The sequence below is a fragment of the Phodopus roborovskii genome, unplaced genomic scaffold (assembly GCF_943737965.1).
Source record: "Phodopus roborovskii unplaced genomic scaffold, PHOROB, whole genome shotgun sequence".
Lineage (NCBI taxonomy): Eukaryota > Metazoa > Chordata > Mammalia > Rodentia > Cricetidae > Phodopus > Phodopus roborovskii.
The window spans coordinates 20,895,976-20,921,624 of NW_026126469.1; the positions used below are offsets into that span (position 1 = coordinate 20,895,976).

Here is a 25,649-nt window from a genome sequence, read left to right on the forward strand (position 1 = left end):
GGACAGGGCAATAGGTTTGGCAGGACACCAACTATGCGTTCTACAATTGGAAAAGAGGAAACCTGTAGCCTACTTAAAAAGAAAAAAATTACTGGGCTGTAGAGATGGCTTGGTGGCTAAAGGGGCACTTGTTGCTGTTGCAGAGGGCCTGGGTTCCATCCCCAGCTTACATGATAACTTCCAACTGTCTCTAACTCCAGGAGGTTCAGACGCCCTCTTCTGGTCTCTGAAGACACTGCATATACACAGAACACACATGCATGTGAGCAAAACATTCATACACATTAAGATAAAACAAAAGTAAAAGTTCTTTATTTGTTGGTGTGTGTGTGTGTGTGATGAGTGTGTGAATGTGTGTGTGTGTGTGTGTGTGTGTGATGGCACACATGTAACAGTCAGAGGACAACTTGAAAAGTAGCTTGTCTCCTTCCACTATGTGGGCTCCAGGCATCAAACTCAGATTGTTAAGCTTGTCCCAAGCACCTTTACCCTCTGACCCATGTCTCTGTCCCTGTGGTCTACCTTTGTCTCTATAGCAACCTATATTAACTAGGCAGGAAAAATACTAACAAATATGATTTTTTTATTTTTGGGGAGAAGTCCACAGAAAAAGAGTTGTACTATGATGGTTGAGCTACACAATCAACCCAAATACCCACACGCCACTATATACTATGTGTGTCATAGGAAATACTCATAATTCCAACCTAAGGAGAAAGTAATGAGAAATGAGGGAAACCACACAGTCTGTTGTAAATAAGGGCCTAACTTTATTTAAGGCAGATAACAACACCTTGCAAAGCAGGAACCCAAATGCCGTTAAGCATTTACACCATATGGAATTTGCATATGCACATGTTATGAAATACAAGATCCAAACTTAACAGAAACCATTTTTCCTTTTTTGCTTCTTTGAAGTAAATTTAACTACTAAATTAGAAGATAGAAAATGATCAGTTAGTCTTAATGATAAAAACTTGTTGAATCATTGACAGTAAAGGTCTAAGCTGGATGTAGGAGTGAGGCATACTGGTGCATCCTTGCACTCAGGAGGCTGAGGCCGGCAGACCCTGAGAGATCTGCCATGGAATATTAGCTTAGCATGTGTTGCATTCACTTATGCTGTGGAGCGTTCTTTTATGTTGCATTTATTTAACTCTGTGAAGCTGTGTTACTTTGCCTGCCTAAAACACCTGATTGGTCTAATAAAGAGCTGAATGACCCATAGCGAGGCAGGAGGAGGGATAGGTGGGGCTGGCAGGCAGAGAGAATAAATAGGAAAAATCTGGGAAGAGAGATCAAGGACTGAGAAAAAGAGGACAGGAGAAGGTAAGAGCCAGCCACCCAGCCCATGGCCTTAAAGGAATAAGAAGTAAAGAAAACATATACAGAAACAGTGAAAGGTAAAAGCCCAGAGGCAAAAGGTAGATGGGATAATTTCAATTAAGAAAAGCTGGCTAGAAAGTCAAGCTAAGGCTGGGTATTCATAAGTAAGAATAAGTCTCCATGTGTGATTATTTGGGAGACGGCAGGCCCCTCAAGGAGTAAAAGGGAGAGAGAGAGAGAAAAGAAAACAACAACAGAGATCAGCCTAGGACATATGCAAGAACTTGGGTAGGAGGTGAGGCAGGAGAGTCAGAGTTCAAGAACAGCCTTGGCTACCTAGGAAAAGCCCAATCTGGGCTACATGAGACCCTGTCTTGAAAAAACAAAACCCAGAACTGAAGTAAAAGTTAGTACTTCTGCTTACTAATTATGTAACCTTTTGTGATTGACTAATATTCCCTGGATATCAGTTATTTTGTGCAAAGACTAGAGCTACTAATTGTGTCAATCACATCAACGTAAAGTACATGCAAGGTAATTACTCAATAAATGCTTGCTACTACTATCTGGCCAAAATGTTCTTATGTTGTGCATGTGTGTCTTAAGAAAAAATCCAAGACATGTCATCTACCATTTTGGAGAGTAGCTGGAACACAGACCACTGTCTACTGGGATTTTCTTCTGTCGTGGAGAACTGCTTACTGTGAACTATGACATGCCAGTTTAATTCTTCTGTATTCATGTCCAGGGAAAGGATTAGAAAGACTATAAGAGAGATTAAACAAACAAACAACCCCCCCAAAAAAACACCTTACTACATCTCAGGTATCAATTACTTGAAAATGATAAACTAAGGCCAGGTAATTTATCTATTAAAAATTGAAATAGAACATATTAAAAAAGCATAACATAATGTGTGGGGGTAAAATGTGAAAAACATGTTGTACTTCCATGGCAGGGCAGGTTCCAAGAGCCCACAAGAAAGGCCTGGCCAGAGTCTAACCAATATGTGTTGGGTAGGAACCTGTTTTCGAAATGAATACCAAAGTCTCTAGTCCCACTTTGGCCAAAGATTTGAGGAGCATATCTTTTTATATGCTCATCCCTCTGTTGAGATACTAGCAATCTGAGTCAGGCAATAAACACACATTAAGCACTGTCTATTATGTTCTGTGTCCTGAAAAATAACACTCTTCTTGTTCTACTTACTATCAAAAGTTGCCTGACTTCCTGGACATATTTCTTGCTGTTGGTAGGGAGGGAAATGTGGTTTTTTTCCCAGTCAATCCTATTTTTAAAGTTCCCATTTACACAAGGGTTTCACTTTCCCATTTACACAAAGGTTTTACTTTAATCTCTCCAGGCAGAGATTAAAAACCAAACAACTAATGTACTACTAGAGGGATGGCCATGGAACAGGATCAAAGAACTTAATGGACTTGGGTTCAAGTTCCAACACCAAAACCAAACCAACCAAACCAACCAAAAACAAAGAGCAGCAACACAAAACCCCATACAAACAAACAAACAAAAGCAGGAACACAGCACATGTCTTTAACCCCAGCACACAGGAGGCTGATGAAGGCAAATCTAAATTCAAGATCAAGCTGGTACACAAAGAGGAGTTCAAGAGCTACACAGTGAGACCTTGTCTCAAGCAAAACAAACAACAGGAGAGGTTCAGTTAGTTGCCAGTAGTTCAAGTGAAAGGTACAGAAGATGATTTCATGCCAGTCAGCACCCCAAGAATGAGATCAGATTTCCTCAGCAAAATCTGAAATCCTTTGTCTTTTTCTTTTCTAAAACTTCTCTCTCTGTGTCTGTGTGTTTGTGTGGGCGCGCGCACACATGTGTACAGGTGCATATAGAGGTCCAGAGGGTGATGTTATATGTCTTTATTTCTGTCCACCTAATATTTGTTTTGAGACAGAGTCTCAATATGACTATGGTGGAATTTGGGCTATGTAGATCAGGCTGTCTTGGAACTCATAGAGATTGCCTACTTCTGCCTCCCAAGTACTCTCATTAAAGGTATGCACCACCATGCCTCATCCATCTGATTTCTTGGACAAGGTCTCTCAGTAAACCCGGAGCTCACGGTTTTAGTATTGGCTAGACTAACTAGCCAGTAGGCTTCAGGAATCCTCCTGTCTCCACTCACCAGTGCTATGATTACACACATATGCCATCACAGCAACTATTACATGGCTGCTGCAGATCTGAGCTCATGTCTTCACACTTTATGGGTGATCTCCTCAGCTCATGCCCTTTATATTTTGTCTTCCATGAAAGAGTAATGATGCTCTAGAAATGACTAGCAAACAGACTTCTGCTTTTATAGAAACTACATCTATTTAACATGAAAAATGCTACAGTTTTTCTACAAAAAGATTTAGGCCTGTACAAATATGGCCTCCCAACACACTTCTTTTGAAAGTGGATAGACATCTTCCCAGCACTTTCCTTACTCAATTCCTTTTGCTTTCAGCTCCTCCTTGACACGTTTCAGGTAATCAGGATCAGGGTAGCCAAAACTGCATGAGGAAAAAATAATCCCATTAGCTTCCTCCCAAATAATTCTTAAGGATCTGTACAATAGCTGGGTATGGTGTCACAGGCCTTTAATTCCAGCACTCAGATGGCAACAGCAGTCAAAACTCTGTGAGTCTGAGGCCAGCCTGGGCCACCAGTGAGACCCTGTCTCAAAACAACAACAACAACAACAACAAAAACTGTACAATTTACATTTGAGCATCTAGTATTCTGGGTTTCAGTATCCTCAGGCAATCCAGATAGTGACTGGTATCTAGTCACTTAAGTGCCCAGCTGACTGACCAGTATCTGTTTTCCAGCCAGATTGCTTAAATTCTTAGCTTATTCTAAGTACCAATGCACGTAATGTTATAAATGACTGTTTCTACAGAGAAAGTAATCATATGATAATAGCATTTTCAAATAGGGAAATTTGAAAAGGTCTCAGGATATATTTCTTTTGGATGCCATGAGTAGAGGAATTTTGAGTTTTATAAGGTACAATTAGATTTCAGATTTCCTGGATGACATAAGACTTTTTTTCTACCATGTATCAGCTATGTGAGTTCAGCATCTTTGTGAATTGATGGGAAGACAGGGGTAAGGGAGAGTCAGATGACCTTAAAAGAAATCAAAGCAGGGCTGGAGAGATGGCTCAGCAGTTAAGAGCATTGGCTGCTCTTCCATAAGACCAGGTTCAATTCCAACATCCACATGGCAGCTCACACCTGTCTGTAACTCAGAGGATCTAACACACTCATACAGACATAAACACAGGCAAAACATTAATGCACATAAAAACAAATAAATCTAGGAAAAAAAGAAGTCAAAACAAATAACTTTCTTAATATCTAGCTTTCAAATCAACAGGAAACCCTAACTTAAATCAAACTGGGTACCATTCATCTTGGATTTTGAAACCCCCTTCTTTTGATACAATTTTGTTGTTGTTGAGATAAGGTTTCATTATTTATCCCTGGTTGTCCAGCAACTCTCTCTGTAGATCAGGCTGGCTTTGAACTCAGAGACCCACCTGACTCTGCCTCCTGAATACTGGGAGTAAGGGCATGCACCACCACCACCCGGCTTTGATGCAAAATTTAATACCCAAATTTTGCCTTATGAATGGCAGAGTAGAAGACTGAGGGGATCATTTTTTTTTCCTTCAAGACAGTGTTCCTCTGAATATCTCTTGCTGTCTTGGTATTCCCTGTAGACCAGGTTGACCTCAAACTCAGAGACCTACCTGCCTCTGCCTCCCAAATTCTGGGATTAAATGCATGTGCCACCACTGCCTGGCTTGAACAAATTTTTTGTCTTTGAAATTGGATTAGTATTTGCTGTGTGTGTTGGCTAGTTCTATGTCAATGTGACACAAGTTGGAGTCATCAGAGAGGAGGGAACCTCAATTGAGAAACTGCCTCCTGGAATGGTGGTTGCATACAACTTTAATCTTAGCACAGAGCCAGGCTGGCCTGGTCTACAGAGTGAGTTCCAAGATAGCCAGTGTTACACAGAGAAATTGCCTCCATAACATTGGGCTATTGGCAAGTCTGGAAGGCATTTTCTTAATTAGTGATTGATGTAGGAAGGGCCCAGACCATTGTAAGGGGGGCCACCCCTGGGCTGGTGGTCCTGGGTGGCTATCAGAAAGCAGGCTGAGCAAGCTATGGGAAGCAAGCCAGTAAGCAGCATCCCTCCATGGCCTCTGCATCAGTCTCTGCCTCCAGGTTCCTGCTGGACTGAGTTTCTGCCTTGTCTTCCCTTGGTGACTGTGATTCAGGAGATTGTCTTTTAATACCCATAGGCTCAAAAGGTAGTATATAAGAACTCAATTCTTTGCTTAGCAACTATTACATTTCAAAAGGCTCTTACTTTTCTGGTCCTCCAAATGGGGATGTTTTGTGATGGATGTCATTCCATGTAATGACATTTGAGGCTCCTGTTGATCTAGAGTTCCCTACTGTGAAAATCAGCCTCTTTTGAAAGGCTTTTTGGAGCAGATCCAAGACCTCTTTTCCCTCATCATTATTAGGCAAGTATGCCCTTCGATATGTTCCATGGTAGGGCTTTCCTGGGTTTGGGTGCTCATTCTGTAAGAAGAAAAGAGTTATATAGAAAATAAAGTTGTGTTCATTGTCGGTGAAGCCTGTTGAAAGCCAAAAATAAAAAACAAAATAAGACTGCTTTGCTCATAGTCTGAATAATTCATAGTTCTCCTCTTCACATTACAATACTACCTACCCAACTCCTCCCACCCTAACATATGATCTCTCCCTTTAAAAAGACTTGAAAGGTGAGCAGTGTAGCTCAGCTCAGAGTGCTTGCTTGGCAAGTGCAGGTGTTGTGTTCATTCCCTAGCACTGCCAAAATACGTTCAAAGGCATGCAAGTTCTAAGTAAACAATATGTCCTTTGCCTCTATTATGTCCCTGCCAGCAATCACAGAATGGTTTCCTAGGAAAATCATCATCTAAAAGGCTACAGGATGGTCTCTTGGGCTCTGGTAATTCTAGCATAGCAAAAAGAAACTCACAGCTGGGTGGTGGTGCATGCCTTTAATGCCAGCACTCAGGAGGCAGAGGCAGAGGCAGAGGCAGGTGGATCTCTGTGATTTTGAGGCAAGCCTGATCTACAGAGCTAGTTCCAGGACAGATTCCAAAACAATACAGAGAAACGTATCTCGAAAACAAAGCAAAACAACAATAACAAAAAAAAAAAAAAAAAAAAAAAGAAAGAAAGAAGAAACTCATATTCCTCAGGCACACTTACTGTTTGGATCCCACTTTTTATTTCATAGTTAATCACAATTGTGCCACAGTTTTCATAACCCGGAAGTGACTGGCTTAAAGTGTCAGAAGTCATGATTCCTCCATCTGGCTGGTTCCCTATCTGGACACCATAGGAAGTCTGACACACAGGACAGACAGGCTTCAGTAACATGGCTTTGGTGATACAAGAGTTGCAGAATTCATGCTTGCACTTAGAGAGTACATGCTTGTTGCTAATGGTATCCATGCAGATGACACAGTAGTCTTCGTTCTCGTTCACCTTCAAGGCTTCAGAGCTATCAGCAGAGCCTCTGAGAGGACGTAAAGCTGCATTTGAGTCATTTCCATCGATATCCATGGGTGTTTCTTCATCCATATTTAATTTCTCTCCAGATGATGGGGACAGTTCCATTCTTTTTAAGACATAATGCTTTGCCCGTGCAAGCTGAATCGGCAAACCAATCAAAGTAATTGACTCTAGAGATATCTCACACTGTACATTTGGGTGCCTTTTTTTAAAGTCATCGACAAACTTGGTCTTGTGTAAGTGAGTTTTCCCCTTGCCCAAATGTTTCAGTGACAGGACTTCTGTCCTTAGTTGGCATGTGGCATGTTGAAAGGCATCAGTGAAACTTGCATAGGAGTGCATAGATAGGTCAACCTCCTTATCCTGGGGATCAAATAGAATGCAGGTTTTCTGGCTCTTCTCCTGGACTTTCCCAGAAGTGTTATACTTTCTCTCTATCTCCAAGATTTCCTGGAGCAACTCAGGTTTTAGAAGATTGAAGTATGTGGAGTCAACCTCAATCCCTGTCTTGTAACCAGAGATCATTATTTTCACAGGCATCTTGACAGAAGTTTGGGAGACTTTTACTTTGGCAGCTGAAATGTCAGCTTGAGAGCCTAGGAGAGTTAGCATTCTTCCTTGTCCCTTTATCAGGAGTTTTGGAAAGCAGCGGTTCAACTCCACCCTGAGTTCCTTTGCTGTCTGAGGGTCCTCTAAAGAGACACAATCTTGCTTCAGAGCTTGGGTGCATTTCTGAAAGTCTTTGACAAAAGAGTCACAGGCTGCTTCTATGTTGCCGGATTGGCTGGTGGTGAAGTCTACAGAGACCATATTGGGAGCACTGTCTCGGACTTGAACGTTGACACCAAATTCTTTCTCTATGGACTGCATTCTGCCAGGATAAGCATGTCGGAAATATTCAAGAAAAAGCACAGAAACTTCAAAACAGTTCTCAAAAACATCTTCTTGTCTGACTTTTGGCTCCGAGGAGGAAAAGTTCCTGCCGAAGTCTTCCTGGTTGGGAGGCTCTCTCTCCACACTGGAAGGGGGGTATTTTTGTGGAGGGTACTTCTGTTTCAGCTCACTTTCCAAAAGCTGCACACTCAAGAAGTGATGTATCGTCTCAATATCTTTGAAGTTGCCACACACCTTTGCAATTCCGTCTTTACCCTCCACGCTTTTGATGCTAGGGCAGATGGTGGCTATGTGTGCCCTCTGCTCTTTAGAAAGCAGTTCACAGTTCAGCTCAGCGGTCACAGCAAGAAAGACCTGAAAGTTTATAAGGCACAGGTACAATAAGATCTCTATCTTTTTTTCTTTTTTCTTAGCAGGGGCTGACTCCTTTATATCCACCAAGAGGAGCAGTTTGCTACAAGCTAGGCTTCTCAGCCCCGTTTGCACATTAGACTCACCTTGAGGGAGTTTAAAGGCGAATTAAACAAACAAAGCCAAGGCCAGGGCTCATGGCAGGGGCTCATATAACTGCTTTGCAATGAAGCCTGGGCACGAACATTTTCTAAAACTCTGGCTAAGAGATCTGTGTCTAGAGTTACCATTAACTGTTTGACCTGACGACTAAGGGTGGAGAAGGCATCAGTGCTCTCTGGGAAGTTGCTGTAGTTCTCAAGAAAGAGTTTGTGGGCTTCGAAGGTGGCTCTAAATCCAAGAAGGATTCTCACCCCCACCCCAGTCAATAGGCTTTTTTTTTCTTACTTACTTTCTTAATTTAAGAAAACCCCAAAGCAGGAAACACTTAACTCCTGCAAAGTTGTTAAGTCCTTTTGAGTCTTGTATTTTATAAGTTCAGTGATGTAATACAAGCAACAGATTTGGATTTAAAAAAAAAAAAAAGGCTACAGGCATATTGAATGTAGCATAGAAGCACATTATCTAATGATTTGTCCTACTCGAAGTTTTTGCAGATGATCTTTAATCCACATGAGAGATTCTTTCTCTATGATAGAGCTTCAAGATGGTTCCAAAATTCAGCCTCTTTGTCACTCCTCTATCAAGACTGTCTAGAATCTAGGTCATTGTCATCATCCACCTGGCCCACTGCAGCCTCTGACCTTGCAGCCTGGCCTCTTCCTATGCCTGTGCTTCAAGCCAGCAGCCAGAGTGATCCTTTACAAATGCAACCTAGAGGCTGAAGAGATGCTTCAGTGGTTAAAAGCACTGGCTGCTCTTCCAGAGGTCCTGAGTACAGTTCCCCCAATCATCTATAGTGGGATATAATGCCCTTTTCTATCATAAAGTCCTACACGCAGATAGAGCACTCATATACCTAAAATAAATAAATAACAAATAAATGCAATTCAGAGCCCTCACGATCAGGCTCAAAAACATCAGATGAAGTTAAAGTCCTTCTCCCCTTGCATGTCTCCACCCTGTTCTCTCTGAAGCAATACTCCATTTTTATTCTCCTAGCTTGTCTCTATCTTTGGAGTACTTATCCTCCATTCATTTACTTGCTTATGGTCTTCCCGCCTCTATAGCCCTATACAGGTTGCACGAGGGCAGGAATCTTGTCCCTGTTTATTCACATCTGTAGCCCAGTGCCTAGACCAGCATCTAGCTCATAGCTAGTCCCCAGCACAAGGCTGTTTAACCAAAAAAAGACAGAAGTGGTGACCACAGAGGTGGTCGTAGCAATGGTGCTGGCTCCTCTGTCAACACTCACCTTTTGGACAATAGAGTCAACAGAGTTAGAAACAGGCTCTTCATCAGACAGAGCATCATCCAGAGACTGCGTCAAAGATGGAGGTCTGGAGCTTGCAGTCTCAGCTGGCGACTGGGTCAAAGATGGAGGTCTGGAGCTTGCAGTCTCAGCTGGCGACTGGGTCAAAGATGGAGGTCTGGGTCTCAGGGCCTCCACTGGCTTTTTAGTGGTTTCCAGGAAAATGGTCACAGGTTTGTCATCAATCAACATCTGGTGTTCTCTCTTTTTCAGTACTCTCTCCTTAGCTTCAGGGGAGACATTAAACACACACATTCACACAGACATGAGAGACTTTACAGATGACCCCAGTGTCCTCTCTGGGTTGATTCTAGGAACTTCTGAGGACACTAAAATCCACAGATGTCCCTTACAGGCTTTCACAAAAGCCACCCATATTCTCCCATGTGCTTTTAGTTTGCTTGTTTCTGAGATAGGGTCTCACTATGTAGTTCTGGCTGTCCTGGAACTCCCTATATAAATCATGCTGGCTTTGAACTCTCAGACATCTGCTTGTCTCTTCCTCCAAAATGCAGGGATTAATGGTGTGTGCAACCACACCCGGCCTTCCATATACTTTTAAGAATCTCTAGATGACTTTAATCTCTCACACAATGTAAACACTATGGAAACACATGCAATATTGCATTGTTTAGTTGGATGAACCCTAGGATGTGAGATCGGTGTGTAAATTTCCTCAAGATTGAAACATTCCATCCTGCAGGGAAGCTCCTAAAGAAAGAAGGCAAACAACTTAAAAGAGCTTCAGGAAGTTCCTGAAACTGACCAGATTCACTAGGTTCCTCCCTGCCTGAGTGATCAATGAAGACAGCTCAAAGTCCTTCTGAGACAGGCAGAATAGAGATATAAGGAAGACTCAGGAAAGCCCCACTGCAGGGGAGACACTTGCACAAGTCAAGTTGCCTGAAAGAAGTAGAAACCTGCTGAGCTACCTGGAAGAGGTTTAGACCAACTGAGGCACCTGGGAAAGGGCACTGTCCCACCTGTGGAGCTGCCTGCAGGCTGTGCAGTGCGCTCCAGGTTCCCAGCTTTGTGAGCTGCCACCAATGCTGGTCTGGGCTTTGGCTATGCAGCTGTCTTTGAGTCATTTCTGCTCCTGTAAGTGACCTCTCACCCATATTCCTGTAAGTACCCTCAATAAAACTCATGGTTCACCATAACTTGGTGGTGGGATCGCTATCTGGGGCAAGTGGACATGTGTGTTGTGTCTATCCCGGAAAAGTTTTGTGTTACAATAAGAACAGAGGACCTGAACAGTTGTTTCTGGCATTCTGGAATAGCAGGTTGTTAATGAGAGGATGTTATTCAGAACTCAAAAGTAGACAGCTTAAATTTTACTGCAGAACATCATTTGGTTATTAGAAGCCAAGTTTCTAGGCATTGTGGTATACACCCATAACCCTAGCACTTAAACAGCAGAGATAGGGGTAGGGGATCACAAGTTCAAGGCCAGCCAAGGCTACATAGCCATGGTCTGGAATCTCTCATTTCAGTGACATAGAATAATACTGTATAGTTAAGTGGCAAAACCCCTGCCAAACCAAGACCCAAAAAGTTTATAGAGTGATTTGAAAGTATATGCATTAGCTGATTCACAAAAAAGAATATACGAAACTGTTCCAATTGTGTATCTCCTGGTAATTTTTCTTTTGATTTTTTAAAAGTTGTCACATATTATTTTGTAATCCTTAAAAACAAGTCAATAGAATCATTACTTATAACAGGAAAGCGCTTTGGGGTGTAGCTCTGTGGTGAGGCGCTTGCCTAGCTAGCACAAGGCCCTGTGTTCCTCCCCAATCCCCACCCCCACACTTCCTTTTCTCCTTTCAAGTCGGTCTTCTGGGAAATTGGGCAACTCAGCTGGCAAATGGAAACTATTCCTAGGAAGCCTGGTCAGGAGCCTGGCGCATGTTAGGCTCTATCCCCCACTGTGGGATGGAGAAAATCTGTAGGCAGCAGCGGCTCCTACAGACAGTAAGGACCAAGCAGTGGAAGCAAGAACGCGTCTGCTTAGAAACTTGCAGGGTCCGCCTCTGCACCCGATCCTGGCCCACTTCCCCTGTCCCGGCTCACCTTCCATGTCTAGGAACTTCACCTCGAAGGTGTCAGGGGCGCTGGGGCCGACGGGCTGGACAGTGCACTCCCCGCCACCCGAGGCTCGGCTCTGGAAGTATTTCTCTAGCTTCCTGTGTCCCCGTGGGATGGACTCCGGCAGCCGCACGAGTAGCGGGGATGGTGGGCAGGAACTGGAAGCCATGGCAGTCCTTGTCTGGATCGCGTGGGGACCAAGGACTGTGTGCAGACAAGACAGAGCAAAGCTGCGTCCTGTCCCAGAGACCCGGGCTGCAAAGTTTCAGTTTCGTTTCCCAGGAGGTCCCTCCCTGTTCCTCGCCGAGCCACCTTCTTTCTTTCTTTGCGGTCTCCTACGGCTTTGACCAGGTGAGTAGTTTGTACCCTGGGCGGTGGGCTATTGGGGAGAAGGAATTTGTCTGGGGTCGCAGGTTGCCTTCTCTTGCAAGATCAGAAGAGGAGCAGGAACCGGGATGCCAGAGCCAGGCCTCCTAAGGCAGGGTGTAGCAGAGTAGCGAGATAAAAAGTTTCCCCCATGTTTTCGCTCTTCAAAACTATGGTTATGATGAATATTTCTTGACATGCCATTCTGAATGTAAGTTGTAATTACCTGTTTTCTTTGCAGCTGAGGGCCTTTACCTGCTGGATGACCTGTTAGATATGCACTTAGGAGTTTTCTGCTCTGGGTCCATAAATTAGCCAATAGTACAGAACTCTTTGCTGTCCAGAGTCCCCAGAGAATGGGGTAGAGTAGGTACTTATGAACAAAGCAAAAGCCAAAGGCCTCCAAGAGCTGGTTTCAAGCAGAATCTTAAGGTGAGACACTGGCCTGAGATGAGTTGTGGAGAGAGGGAGTCAGTGAGAATATGTGGTGTCAACAGAAATTCAGAGGGGATTATGTTTGTTCGTTGTTGTGAATTTGATTGCATCTGGAATCAGGTAGTGCTTGTGAGGGATTTTCTGTGGTTTTTTATTGTTTATGATTTATTAAAGCACTGGAGATCAAAATAGCAAAGCTGCTATGCTAGTTAGCCAGAGAAGCCAGGCAGTGGTGGCATACACCTTTAATCCCAGGACTCAGGAGACAAAGGCAGATGGATCTCTCTGAGTTCAAGGCCACCCAGGGCTAAATGAGTTTGAATCAGTCTAAAAGAGTAACAGGGCTCACACCTTTAATTCCAGGACTCACCAGAGGTATTTAAGACAGGATCAGGGTCTCTAGCCATGCTGAGAGGCTGCAATCCGAGGCTTGGTGAGAGCTAGTGGAGACAAAATCAATCCTTTCAGTCTGAGGTAGAAGTAAGAGCTGGCAGCTGGCTACTTTGCTTTTTTGATCTTTAGTGGCTTTAATAAATCATAAACAAATATCACCACAATTTTCTCTCTTCCTTTTTTTTTTATTATTTTTTATTTTATGCTTTTCGAGATGTTTCTCTGTATAACAGCCTTAGCTGTCCTGGAACTTGTTTTGTTAAACCATGCTGGCTGTGAACTCACAGAGCTTCATCTGCCTCTGACTCCCAAAGTGTGTGCCAGCAAGCCTGGCTGTGAGGGATTTTCTTGATTGGATCATTTAGGGCGAGCAGACCAATCCAGTTTGGACCACAACTCCCAGTAGCATCGTATATAAAAGGACAAGGAAAAAGGAAGCTTTTGCTTTTTTGCCTCTTGCTTCAGGACAGACAAATGCACCATCATCTGAAACAGACGCCCAGCTGTAGCCTTTAAGGAACCTTGAAAGTCTTTCAGCTGTGAAAACAACACTGCCCTCTGGAGGCAAGGCGGACCTTTTCCCTGTAGTCGGTTAGTATCCAATTTACTCAAGGTGTATGTTGTACAGTTTGTCTATAGCATAGACATTATAAATCACTCCAGAGACTTACTGATAGCAACAGTTTTAGACCACTGTGTTGTAAGTTTTAATCACTAGTCTGTTCATAATCTTTAGTTTTTACCTACCTGGTTAAAATCATCAAATTATAATTTTTCCCAGAGTCTGACTTTCATGCAGATATCCTTAGGACAGAGTTGTTGATCACAGGTTCAGGAGAACACACCCATGCAGGTTTAAACAGTTTTCTCTGTCTTCGAAGGCCCTGTGGGGAGCTGCACTGCTCATAGGCTGCTCTTTGTCCAGTCTCACCACTTTGTCAAACTTTGTAAATATGCTAATAACTCCAAGGCCTGGCTACTGTCTCATGTCCATAAAGACTTTGCTGTTCCAGCCCCTACAGTTCCCGAACCGTCCATCACCCCTCCCCCCAGCTTCTATTGGGACATCAATCAGAATTCAGTCAGAAGGTAGACAGTGACAATGGCAAAATAACATGAGCACCCTCACCATGGACAGGAAAATCAAAAATTGCTTTCAGGTCTCCCATGGTATATTCTTTACTTCTTATTCCTTTTTTCCTTTTCTGGCTTTGGCTTTGTTTTTGTTTTGTTTTCTTTTCTTTTTTCCAAGATAGGGTTTTCCTATGTCATCTTGGCTGTCTTGGAACTCTGTAAACCACACTTGCCTGGAACTCAAGAGATCCAGATGTCTCTGCCTCCCAGGGCTGACATTAAGGGCATGTACCACCACACCCAGCCTCCTATGTATATAGAGAGTTTTTGGTGGTGGTTTTGTGACAGGGGTTCTTTGTAACAGCTCTGGATGTTCTTGAACTCATTTTGTAGACCAGGCTGGCCTGGAACTTACAGAGACCTGCTTCCTAAGTCTTGAGATCAAAAGTGTATGTCATCACGCCTGGTGGTATACTTTTACAAGATTCTTTCAGCTTTAAAAGCCTTTAACACCAGCACTTGGGAGGCAAAAGCTGGTAAATACCTGAATTGGAAGCCAGCCTCATCGACATAGCAAGTTCCAGACCAGCCAAAGTAACATGAAGAGACCCTATCTTAAAAACAATAACAACCCCAAAATGCCGTCCCTTTTGGTCAGTGCTCACTGTATTCTTTTTGTTTGATCCCAGAAATAGACCACCATCTCCAGGATCGACAGACTATACTTGGAAACACAAAATAGTATAAAGGACTAAAGACCCACGTGGGACCTGAAGGATGGCCTTTTACATGGTAAAAACATAACTACCTTTTTGTCATGCAGTTCATTATATGAATCATATATGAAGGTTCTCCCCATAACAGTAAGAAATCTGGGATCTTCAGCTACAACTAACATCCTTATGGTTTTATTAACCCAACTAGGGGCTGTACAGATGACTCAGTGGTTAAGAGTGTATACTGCTCTTGTAGAGGACCTGTTTGGTTCCTATCACTGACACTGTGGCTCACAGTCTTGCCTATAACTCCTGTTCCAGGGGATCTGATGCCCTCTTCCTGTCTTTGTTGCCTCCTAATGCATGTGGTGTGCACAAACTCACATAGATTTTTCGATTAGTGGCTAAGAGCACTGGCTGCTCTTCCAGAGAACCCAGGTTCAATTCCTAACATTCACATGGTGACTCATTGTCTGTGACTCTAGTTCCAGGGGATACAGTGCCCCCTTTTGGCCCCTGTGACATACATGTGATGCACAGACATACATTCAGGCAAAACTCCATACATATAAAGTTAAATTAATTTTTTAAGAATTTCTTTGTAGTACTGTGTGAGAAATGGAACATCAAGAATATGCTAATATAGTTCAGTATGGTGACACACACCTATGATTCCAGTACTCAGTAAATTGAGGCAGAAGAATCACCGAGGGTTTCAGGCAAGCCTGAGGTACCCTGTCTACGTTCAAAACATAAACAATAATATACTAATCTCTTAGCAGAGTCAACTTTTTAAAAACATCATCTCCGGGACCAGGAATGTAACACAGACGATAGAGAGCTTTTGTACATGCATATGGCCCTGGGTTCACTTTCCAGGATCACATAAATTGGGCATGGTAGTTCCTAGCAAGTTTAAGGCCAGACTGGGCTGCATGAGACCCAGCCTGGGTCATCTCCATGTGATGTGGATTTCCTTCACTCTCTCAGCAGTTCTTTCAGGATGGGTAAGGAGTGCTCAAGGAATGAAACCGGGAATAGAGAAAGGCACCTTGTGGAGTAGACCTGAAAATTAATGTTTGTGTCATGGAATAGCAAATGGAAGTGGACCCTACAGTAGTGAGGAGGTGCAGCCCCTCGTGCTTTCTTCCTGGCCAGGGAAACCCCACAAGACTCTGGAAATTGGAGTATGTCTGAGCTCTTTGGCTCATTCTGGTTGAGGCCTTTGTGCCTTTTCAGGTGTTAACCTCCAGCCTTTTGTCTTATTCTGAATTCAAAGTATATCAGCTGAGCACGGTAGTACACACCTATGACCTCAAAACTGGGGAGGCTGTGGTATGACGACTTCTGGAAGTTCAAGGCTAGCCTGAGCAATATAGTGAGTTCAAGGCCAGACTGGCTGGGCATACTGTGAGATGAACAGACAAAAAGTACATTGATCTCGAAGACAAATAGGATCAGTACTTGATGCAGCTTTTAGTATTTTCAGTGTTTTAGGCACATTGGTTAAAAACAAAACAAAAAAAAAAAAAAAAAAAATCAACCGAGTAATGAATCTACACAAAGGACAACCAGAACATTTCCTCCCTAAACCCCCATCCGAAAACCCGTGCTCTGAGCATTGCTTTCTCTTACTAGACTGTGTTCCTGTCCATCATCTCCGCTTTTGCAGCTCCAAGCTTTTAAAGGAGCCATTGTCTTTTTTTTTTTTTTTTCACAGGGTTCTGGAAGAGCAGCTTACACAGAAAGACCAGGTATGATCGCCTCTCCCTCTTGTTTAAAAATGGCTTTGCTTAGCTCTTCCCTCAAGCTGAAGAAGGCACATGGCAGGAGACTGTCTCCCCTCAGGGGCTCAGGTGGCTGACTGCAGGCTCTGTGGAGATGCCAGCACCTGTTTCAGAGGCACTGAGACAGCTGAAGACATGTCCTCTGAAGATCCCCACTGTCTTTTCCCTGTCGGCATATGTTAGACTCTTCCCTTTTGTTTGTTTGATCTGGCTGGCTGGAACTCCGATCTGCCTGCCTTTGACTCTGAGTGCTGAGATCAAAGGTTCACATCATACTCTCCTTCCTGTGAGATGCTTCTGCCATAGCCTGACAGACAGAATGGATAGAAAGGGTGGCCAGAAGCTGAAAGAGTCAACCTACCTAATAATTCTAGGAGTGGCCCTCCTGAGGTTTCCCATGAGTGCTCTGGCCACTTGAAATCAACTGCTTAGATGTGGCTTCTTTCAGATAAGAGAGGTCACCAGAGGTCTTTCTTGGTGGTGCAGACCAGAAATGGAGTAAATTACCACATTTAATCTCTTTTAGGAGGCACATTTCCTTGTATTTTAATGTCTCTGAAATGAGCCCGGTTCACTGGCACTCTTTCCTGTCTCGGACACAGAGGCTGTGTTGGTGACAACTCACTGAGGAATAGACACTTGCCCTTGGGGTAGTGTAGACCAAGAGCAAGCCCAGAATTACACTCTCCACTTTTCCTGTTCTTCATCTTTCTGAAGTTTGTGGTCTGTAGTCTGACTCTTGTGTGTATCTGATGCCTGTCTGTCCTGTGGTCTGTCCCTAACAAAGGGCTTTCTGTTTATTTGGCAGCACAATATGGTAAAGGAATTAAGAATTTTTTAAAAAAGAATTTTAGAAGGGAAGAAGCTACTTTACTAGATACATGGCTTCTGGATGACCACTCTAGGGCTGTAACTCTGAGTTACCTGATCTACTCTGCGCTCTAGTAGGGTTAAGCTTCATTTGCTAACTACCACACACATTATCCCTTTTTTGTTTTTGGTTTCCTGTCCTAGTTTCTTATCTTTTCTCCTTAACAAGAACCCCTGGCATTTTAAACAACTTACATTTTAAAGTCTAACCTCAGGACTTTCTTCTAAGCAAATGTAAATTCACACACGCACACACACACACACACACACACACACACACACACACACACACACGAAGGTATGAATGAATACAGCTTCCCTATATTTTAGATTCACAATTAAGTCATTTTAGCATGTGTGTGCATGAGTCTTCCCAAACTTACAAATTTCACATACATTCAAGACATTTTTACCTCTGGTACAAGGTTTTCTCACTTAGGGAATGTTAGGGGAACCATGGCAAGGGACAAGCATGCCAGGCAGACAGAGTTCAAGTGACAAGGTTTATTAGAAAGGGGGTGGGGGAAGGAAAAGAAAAGAGGTAAGAGACACAGAGACAAGAGAGAGAGGACAGAAGAGGGAGACAGGAAAAGTCCTGTCTGGCCCAGGGGAACCATGGGAAGAGAGAACAGGAAGAGGGCTGGAAAAGAACAGAAAAGATAAAAACTGAGGGTAAAGTGGGCAGGGTCTGTCTTTTAAAGGGGTCCTTTGCACCTGCATACAGAGTAGTACCCATGGAACCCCGGGCTGACCATGGTACTGCCTGAGTACATTCTGCCAGGTGACAGGGGCAGGCCAGCATAATGCCTGAATCCTCAAAGAGTGCTAACTAAATGCCACACACAAGACTGAAACCTTTTCAAATGACTTGTCATCGAAGACCCTTAGATACATATCCTTGGCCTAACTCCATGTGTGGGTGAAAAGCCGAGTCTGTAAGAGGGGAGTGGAAGGTCATCTCTCTTTAGGAGTAAGAAACTCAATCCTGTAGTGTGGAAAGGAATCATGTCCTTTTCCAAGGAACTGTTCTTCATTGCTTTCTTATTTTGTCTCTTCTCCTTTTCCAGCCAACAGTTCTCCTGTAGAACACAACAGATGGCAAATTCCCATTAAATACAATGTCTTCGAAATTTTAAAAAGCATAGAGGGTCAGCTGTGTGAAGTCCTCAAGGATAAGTTTGGGTGCATCTCTATCCTGAGCTGTCCAACTGTAGCAGGAAACAGCGCTGCTGCTCAGCAGGTCTTCAGAAAGAGGCTGACCCCGGAAATAGAGTTGTCTGTCTGGAAGGATGACCTCACCAGACATGTTGTTGATGCTGTGGTGAATGCAGCCAATGAAGAACTTTTGCATGGAGGTGGCTTGGCTGGGAGCCTGGTGAAAGCTGGTGGCCCTGAAATCCAAGAAGAAAGCAGAAGATTAATTGCTATGTATGGGAAAATTCCAACTGGTGAAATAACTGTGACAAAAGCAGGGAGGCTTCCTTGCAATTGGATTATCCATGCTGTTGGGCCTCGGTGGACAGGCAGGCAGACAGATGTTGAACTTCTGAGAATTGCCATTAAGAATATCCTAAACTATGTCTGCATACAAAATACACACATTGAGACTGTAGCAATTCCAGCCCTGAGCTCTGGAATTTTTCAGTTTCCTCTGGATTTGTGCACAGACACAATTTTAGAAACTATCTTGCTTTATTTCCAAAAGAAGCAGCCGACAGGTAATTTGAAAGAGATTCATCTGGTGAGCAATGAGGACCGCACTGTTGCATCCTTTAAGTATGCAGCAGAAAATGTCCAGAGGAAGTTGGCTCATCTGAGCCCCTGGGAGAATGCAGGAACTATCCCTTCTTCCATTGTGATGCTTCAAATTGGCCAGGGCTTGACTCTCCAGATTGTCCAAGGCTGTATTGAACTGCAAACAGTAAGTCTGTTTTTATGCTCTGGCACTGACAGAGGGGAATCCTGGAATTAATTGTTTCCAATTAATTAGTTAATGTAAACATTTATCTACTTATTTATTTTATGTATGAATGAATGCTCTGTCAACATGTATGCCTGCATACCAGAAGAGGGTACCATATCCCACTATAGGTGGTTATTGCTGGGAACCAAACTCAGGTTCTCTGGAAGAGCAGCCAGTGCTCTTAACTGCTAAGCCATCTCTCTAGCCCCAAATTTATTGTCAGTTATGAAGATGTTTAAAGTGGAAAACCATAGAATGTATCTTTTTGGGGTTAAGAATGTTGATGTTGGGGTTAAGCCATCTGGATTGGAGACTCCCTTGGTTAGTTCTTAACTACTTTCTTTCTTCCTATCTTCAGTCCTTCCTCTGTAAAACATAATGACAGCACTTGACATCTGAAAGCTGGAATCAGCACCCAAGAAATGTTTCCAATTGTGTGTGGACATGGTTAATATGGGAGCTAAAATTCTTAGGCTATGATGCTTAGGAACCATAAGGAGTTAGAATACTCTTTGATCCCAAAGAACTTAAACTTCCTCATATTTCTTTGTTGTTTTTGAAGCAAGGGTTTGAAGCATGTTCCTCTTGGCTCAGCCTCAAGCACTAAATGTTTATCTTACTTTTCTATAGAGCCTTGGCTGTCCTGGAACTCACTCTGTAAACCAGGCTAGTTTTGAACTCAAGAGTTCTACCTGCCTCTGCCTCCTGAGTACTGAAATTAAAGCTACTTTTCCCCACCTGAACACTAAAATGAATGAATGAGTGAATGAATTTTTTTTATTATTTTATTTTATTTTATATAACAAAGTCCAATTAAATGAAAACAAACATTTATACACAATATTTAGTAAGTGAATGGATTTAGTGTGTGTGTGTTGATAGGTGTAGGTTTGTGTGTGTCTGTGCATGTTTGTGGGTGGGTTTGCACACCTGTGCTTAGCTGTGTATGTAGGAGCCAAATGTCAGCCTTGGCTGTCTTCCTAAAGTAATGTTTATGCTTCTTTTCTGAGGCAGTTTCTTGTTGGTCTGGAACTTGTCAAGTGGAATGTGCTAACTGGCCAGCTAGCCCCAGGGAACCTCTTATCTTGGCTTTCTCTGGCTTGCTGGGATTATGAGTGCTCATTACCACACCTGGCCTTTTTTACAGAGTTTCTGGAAGCACTTCACTGAGTCGTCTCTGTAGATCTATCCTATTTTTAGTCTTAAAAAGATATCATTTATTTGGAAATATCTTACCACTCAACTTTTCTGCAGCATTAATAGTAAACAAAGTCGTATTTAGGCATGGCTGGGTCTGGTGGCCCACCATTGTAATCACAGTAGTTGGGAAGTAGAACCCCAATGATCAAGGACTCAGGTTCCTCCTGGGCACCCCGAGTTTGAAGAATCCAGCTTTGGCTACATGAGACCCTGCTTCAAAAAATCTGGGGGGAAAAACAAAAATAACCAAACAAAAAAACCCCAAAAGGATGTAAATTTGTAATCAGAGTAAGACAGACACAGAAGTACCAAAAAGTGATGCTGGTAGGGCAGAGCATAAAACCCTAACTGACACCCCTCTAAAATCAGCTGAAGGCTGGGGTGCTCTGTGGTAGGTTCTGCATGAATTGGATCCCTGAACTGGTAAAAACAGCAGGTGTGAACTGCCAGGAGGGAAGGCTTTCAGGGAGACTGAAGCGATGGTCAGAGAGACAGGGGAACCCAAAGACGGGAGATTCAGAGTTTGGATAGACTCAAGATTAAAGCCATAGCTTTATTTTTATTTTTTTTGGATCAGTGATGTGTCCTGTGGCCACAGTCAAGTTATAGTTAACAGGTTGTCAGTGACCTACAAGTGGACCAGAGTGAAGACGGAAGAGACTGTGAAATGAAACATCTGAAGAGTCATTAGTGTAGGCATTTAAAATCAGAGTACAGAAGCATTATTGCCAAATTTTATTGTATTCATTTGCTGTCAGCAGCATTAGGAACCTTAGATTTTCTGAAGGGTAAAACCATTAAGGTCCCTGATAAACACAGCACTTTGGCACATGCCTGGATTCCCAACACCCCAAACAGAGACAGAGAATTTGATCCAAATCAAGTTGCAGGCCAGCCAAGACTATATTAGTGACATCCTGTCTCAAAACAAACAAAATCCATAGAAGTGCTTGTGAGTTTCCTTTGATGGAGCCAGAGACGTTAGGATAAGAATTTGGGCACTGAAGTTGCAAGAACACAACTGTTTTTAACACTGCTCTCAAAGTTAGAAGATACAAGATAAAGTGGTATAAAATATAACTGGTGTAGTCTCTTTTTGTAGAGCAGTGGTTCTCAACCTTCCTCATGCTGCAACCCTTTAATACAGTTCCTCATGTTTGGTGACCCCTGGCCATAAAATTACTTTTTTTTTTTTGCTACATTGAATTGTAATTTTGTAGTTGTTGTGAATCATAATGTAAATATCTGTGTTTTCCCATGGTCTTAGCAACACTGTGAAAAGGTCGTTTGACCCACAGGTTGAGAGCTGCTGCTGCTGTACTGGTTAAAGTGGTTGCCTGTAGAGTAGGTGGATGAGGATATCTGGTGACCCGATGAAGAAAGAAGCCACCTTTCACTAAAAACCCGTGCCTCATTTATACTTCTAGAACCTTGTACATGAACCTTGTACATGAGATCATAAAGACGTGAGATGGCAGAGTTCCTAAGAAACTTTATTCTTTGTTACAAAATGACCTACATAGAGATAGCAGGAAGTGATGGAGGTAAGGCAGAGAAGGAAACCTGTAAGGATTTTTCTCAAAAAACACCATGGGCTAGGGATTTGGCTCAGTGATAGAATGCTTGCTTTGCATATGCAGGGTCCTGGGTTCAATCCTTAGCACTGGGGTAAACAACACAAATTTTAGCACTGGAGAGATGAAGAGATGGTTCTAGGTTTATCTGGAATATATAGTGAAGCCTGGTCTCAATAAATAAATAAATAAATAAACCCCAAATAAAAATAAAACAACAACAAAAAACAAAAACAAAGTAGGTAGTCAAGTAAAAAGATGTAGTTGAGTTGGTAGAGTACTTGCCTAGCAGCACAAAGCCTTGAGTTCAATCAACAGAATCCATAATGTTGAAATCCCAGCCCTGGGTAGGAAGGGGCAAGAGGATAGGGATTTAAGGTTCTCATCAGCCATGTGGGAAGTCTCAGGGCAGGCAAGCTACAGGAGACACTGTCTCAAAAACAAAACAAGGTGTGTGCATGCCGTTAAACCTAGCACTGAAGGAGTAGAGATGGATGGGTCTCTGTGGACTTAAGGTTAACCTAATCTTCACAATGAGTCACAGGCCAGCCAGGGTTGCATGGTGAGACCCTGTCCTTAAAACTAAAACAACCAGGCAACCAAGGAGGCTGGGAGAAGGCTCAGCTGTTAAAAGATATCTAGGAGAGGATCTTAGTTCTGTCCCCACACCCAAATCAGGCAGCTCACAGCTCTCTCTGACTCCAGCTCCAGAGAATGTCATGTCTTGTTCGTGATTCTGCAGGTACTATACTCATGTGTACAAACTTACAGAGACAGACACACAATTGAAAATATAACCTTTTCTTAGTTCATTTTAGTATTTTATGGGTATATGTGTTTTGCCTGTGTGTCTGGCACCAAAAGCATGCTTGGTGACTTCAGAGGTGAGAAGAGGGCTTTGGATCCCCTAGGAGACGGTTACTGACAGTTGCAAGCTGCCATGTGCCAGCTGGTCCTCTGCAAGAGCCACAAGTGCTCTTAACACTGTACCATCTCTCCAGTTTGGAAATAGTCTTTAAAACAAAAGACACCAGAAGGAATGGTCAGAAGCTTGAAATTAAGGAAGTATAGTTCAGCAAAATGTGGATGCAATAACAATATCATCCATATATGTACATAATTTCAAAATAGAAAAACAGCTTCCTAGTAATGAAATGAATTCTCTAGAAACATCAGTCTCTATTGGGAAATCAATTTTTGTGGATGTGGGACATTAAAAAAATATTTTTTTTGTTTTGGCTTTTTGACACAGGGTTTCTATGTATTGTTTTGGAGCCTGTCCTGGAACTAGCTCTGTAGACCAGGCTGGCCTGAAACTCACAGAAATTCACCTGCCTCTGCCTCCCAAGTGCTGGGATTAAAGGCATGTGCCACCAATGTACAAATTAGTCATTTAAAGAGGAGAGATTTAACACTGAATCCTGTGTTTTCTTCCCTTTTCAGACAGATGTTATTGTTAATTCTGGATACAAATATGACCTTAAAAGTGGACCTGTGTCACAATCAATTCTTAAAAAAGCAGGATTTGAAATGGAAAGGGAACTTGACAAGGTTAAGCTGTCTTCAGATTGCAAGATGGTACTGGTCACAAAAGGATTTAAATTGTCCTGTCAGTATGTGTTCCATATGGCATGGGAACTTGAAAAAAAACACCAGGTAAGTTCCAGATCAATTTATGTTTGTATACACGCACTGTGTAAGCAGTCTGTTAAGTTTCCATTGTTTCATTGTGTGTATAAAATATTGTCAGATGGTAACCCCCTGTCAGGAAACACACCTCTGCCTGACTGAAAGGCTGAGCAAGTGTGGTTGCTCCAAGTTCTCTTAAGTCTGATTTGAAATGTCTGAGTGTACACACTGCACATGGACACTGAAACAATAGAACCCTTCCATCTGTATGCCAGAACTCAATGGCCTGCTCTTTCTATAGTGAGGTGGGATTCAGCCTTTCCATACTTCTTTCACAGGCTAAATTTCAGCAGGAATTGGATCCCATACCATTCCAGTCAAATCCATTACCTGGTGTATCCCAATTGTGCCTATAATGGACATTGACTCTCGGCAAACTCCTCCCATAAGACAAAAACTAGGGACTAGAGGGACTCCCTTCAGATGTAGAGAGAATTTTAGTTCCATGTGCTCTTTGGTTATCTTTTGTTGTTGTTGTTGAGATAGTGTCTTTCTTTACATAGCTGAACTCATAGAGTTCAGTACCTGTCTCTGCCTCCCAAAAGCTGGGATTAAAGTTGTGTGCCATCACCAAACTTACTGTTTTGTTTTTGAGACGCAGTCTCAATGTATAGCCAAGGTTAGCCTGGAAGTGTGTAGTTCAGGCTATTCTAAAACTAATCCTCCTGCATCTATAGTGGGAATCCTAATTGGTCTTAATAATAAAAACCCAGAGCCAGATATCAGGGTAAATCCTGAGAGAAAAGATAAAGGAGCCACAGCTACCTCTTAACTCACCCTGAAAGGAGTGAGAGCCTGTTTCCTCCCTCCTTATATTCCTCTCTCTGCTCATCCATATCACTCCCTATCTCCACCTCCCCTCGCAGTGCTAGGATTAAAGGTGTGTGCCTCCCAAGTATGGGGATCAAAGGCATGAGATTCCAAGTTCTTGGGTTAAAGGTATGTGCCACCACTGCCTGGCTTCTATGATTAATTAGTAGCTAGCTCATCACTCTGATCTCCAGGCAAGCTTTATTTGGTAGAGCACAAACAAAATATATTCCCACCCTTATTTTTCTAAAATAAAAAGAAGGTTATAACTAATATAAAAACCTAAATACAATATATACAGGCAATAAATACATCAACAATGTCTCGTCCAGTAACAATTGACAAATTCAGAGAAAATACTCCATATCTATCCTATCTTGGTAAATTCAAAGGGTTGTCCCTAATTCACTTTCTATTCTAACTTGCATTACCAAAATTATCTTTTCATGTCTCTTAACCTTAGACATTTTATGCCTCTTTAGGAATTTCTTTTCTGAATCTAGTAACAAGGAAAACTACAGCAATAAAGTCTTCAACTCTATCAGAGACCTGAGAAGGAAGTAATATTAACCAAGTAAGCAGGAAGTGTGAGCAAGCAACTTCCAAAAAATGTGAGACATATCATAAACAGCTGGCTTCCTGGACAGTCACCCAAGGTTCATTTGCAATGTTGGGGCACCTATCTTGGGCCTACAGGCCTGGAATAACTGACAGACTTATATGTGAAGCAGTGTTTTCTAAAAGGCTGTCCTAATTTGTCTTGGCAAAGTTCGGCAGTCCTTTTGTGTCCTGCTTGTCCCATTTAGACAGCATTCTGCCAGCAGTCTAGAAAAGGGCATATTCTTGCCCAAGTGGCTAACTTTTGCCACAAAGAAAGTTAACTCTATAAGGAGTTTCTTCAATGTCCATCATCTTCTCTGAAGTAGATTGGTGCTGCCAGTAGCAGACATGTCTCACTGTCATTAAAAAACAAAAACAAAAAACAAAACAAAACAAAAAACATGTTGTAGCAAAAACCCAGAGACAGATGTTG

General features: G+C 42.6%; 2 protein-coding genes across 3 annotated transcripts in view; one reads left to right on the forward strand and one right to left on the reverse strand.

Moving 5' to 3' along the window:
- Dtx3l (deltex E3 ubiquitin ligase 3L) overlaps window positions 1-11,908 on the reverse strand; it is a 795,722-nt gene extending 783,814 nt beyond the window's left edge. The window contains exons 1-5 of one of the 2 annotated variants that reach the window (XR_007834951.1): window positions 11,725-11,908; window positions 9,595-9,878; window positions 6,630-8,183; window positions 5,734-5,951; window positions 3,425-3,860 (exon numbers count right to left, since the gene is read on the reverse strand). Coding sequence is in view for 1 of the 2 variants with exons in the window: in XM_051191403.1 (XP_051047360.1) it covers window positions 3,791-3,860; window positions 5,734-5,951; window positions 6,630-8,183; window positions 9,595-9,878; window positions 11,725-11,908 (2,310 nt within the window). In the remaining variant the exon portion in view is untranslated. Of the gene's footprint in view, window positions 1-750; window positions 3,861-5,733; window positions 5,952-6,629; window positions 8,184-9,594; window positions 9,879-11,724 lie in introns of those variants that run through there. The other variant, XM_051191403.1, reaches the window with a different exon arrangement.
- Window positions 11,909-12,030: 122 nt separating this feature from the next.
- The window catches only part of Parp9 (poly(ADP-ribose) polymerase family member 9), a 39,498-nt gene continuing 25,879 nt past the window's right edge, over window positions 12,031-25,649 (forward strand). Inside the window, exons 1-6 of the mRNA XM_051191402.1 lie at window positions 12,031-12,090; window positions 13,399-13,524; window positions 14,697-14,799; window positions 16,444-16,477; window positions 18,448-19,301; window positions 23,561-23,773. Of these exons, the coding sequence (XP_051047359.1) occupies window positions 14,785-14,799; window positions 16,444-16,477; window positions 18,448-19,301; window positions 23,561-23,773 (1,116 nt within the window). The 5' untranslated portion in view covers window positions 12,031-12,090; window positions 13,399-13,524; window positions 14,697-14,784. The remainder of the gene's footprint in view (window positions 12,091-13,398; window positions 13,525-14,696; window positions 14,800-16,443; window positions 16,478-18,447; window positions 19,302-23,560; window positions 23,774-25,649) is intronic.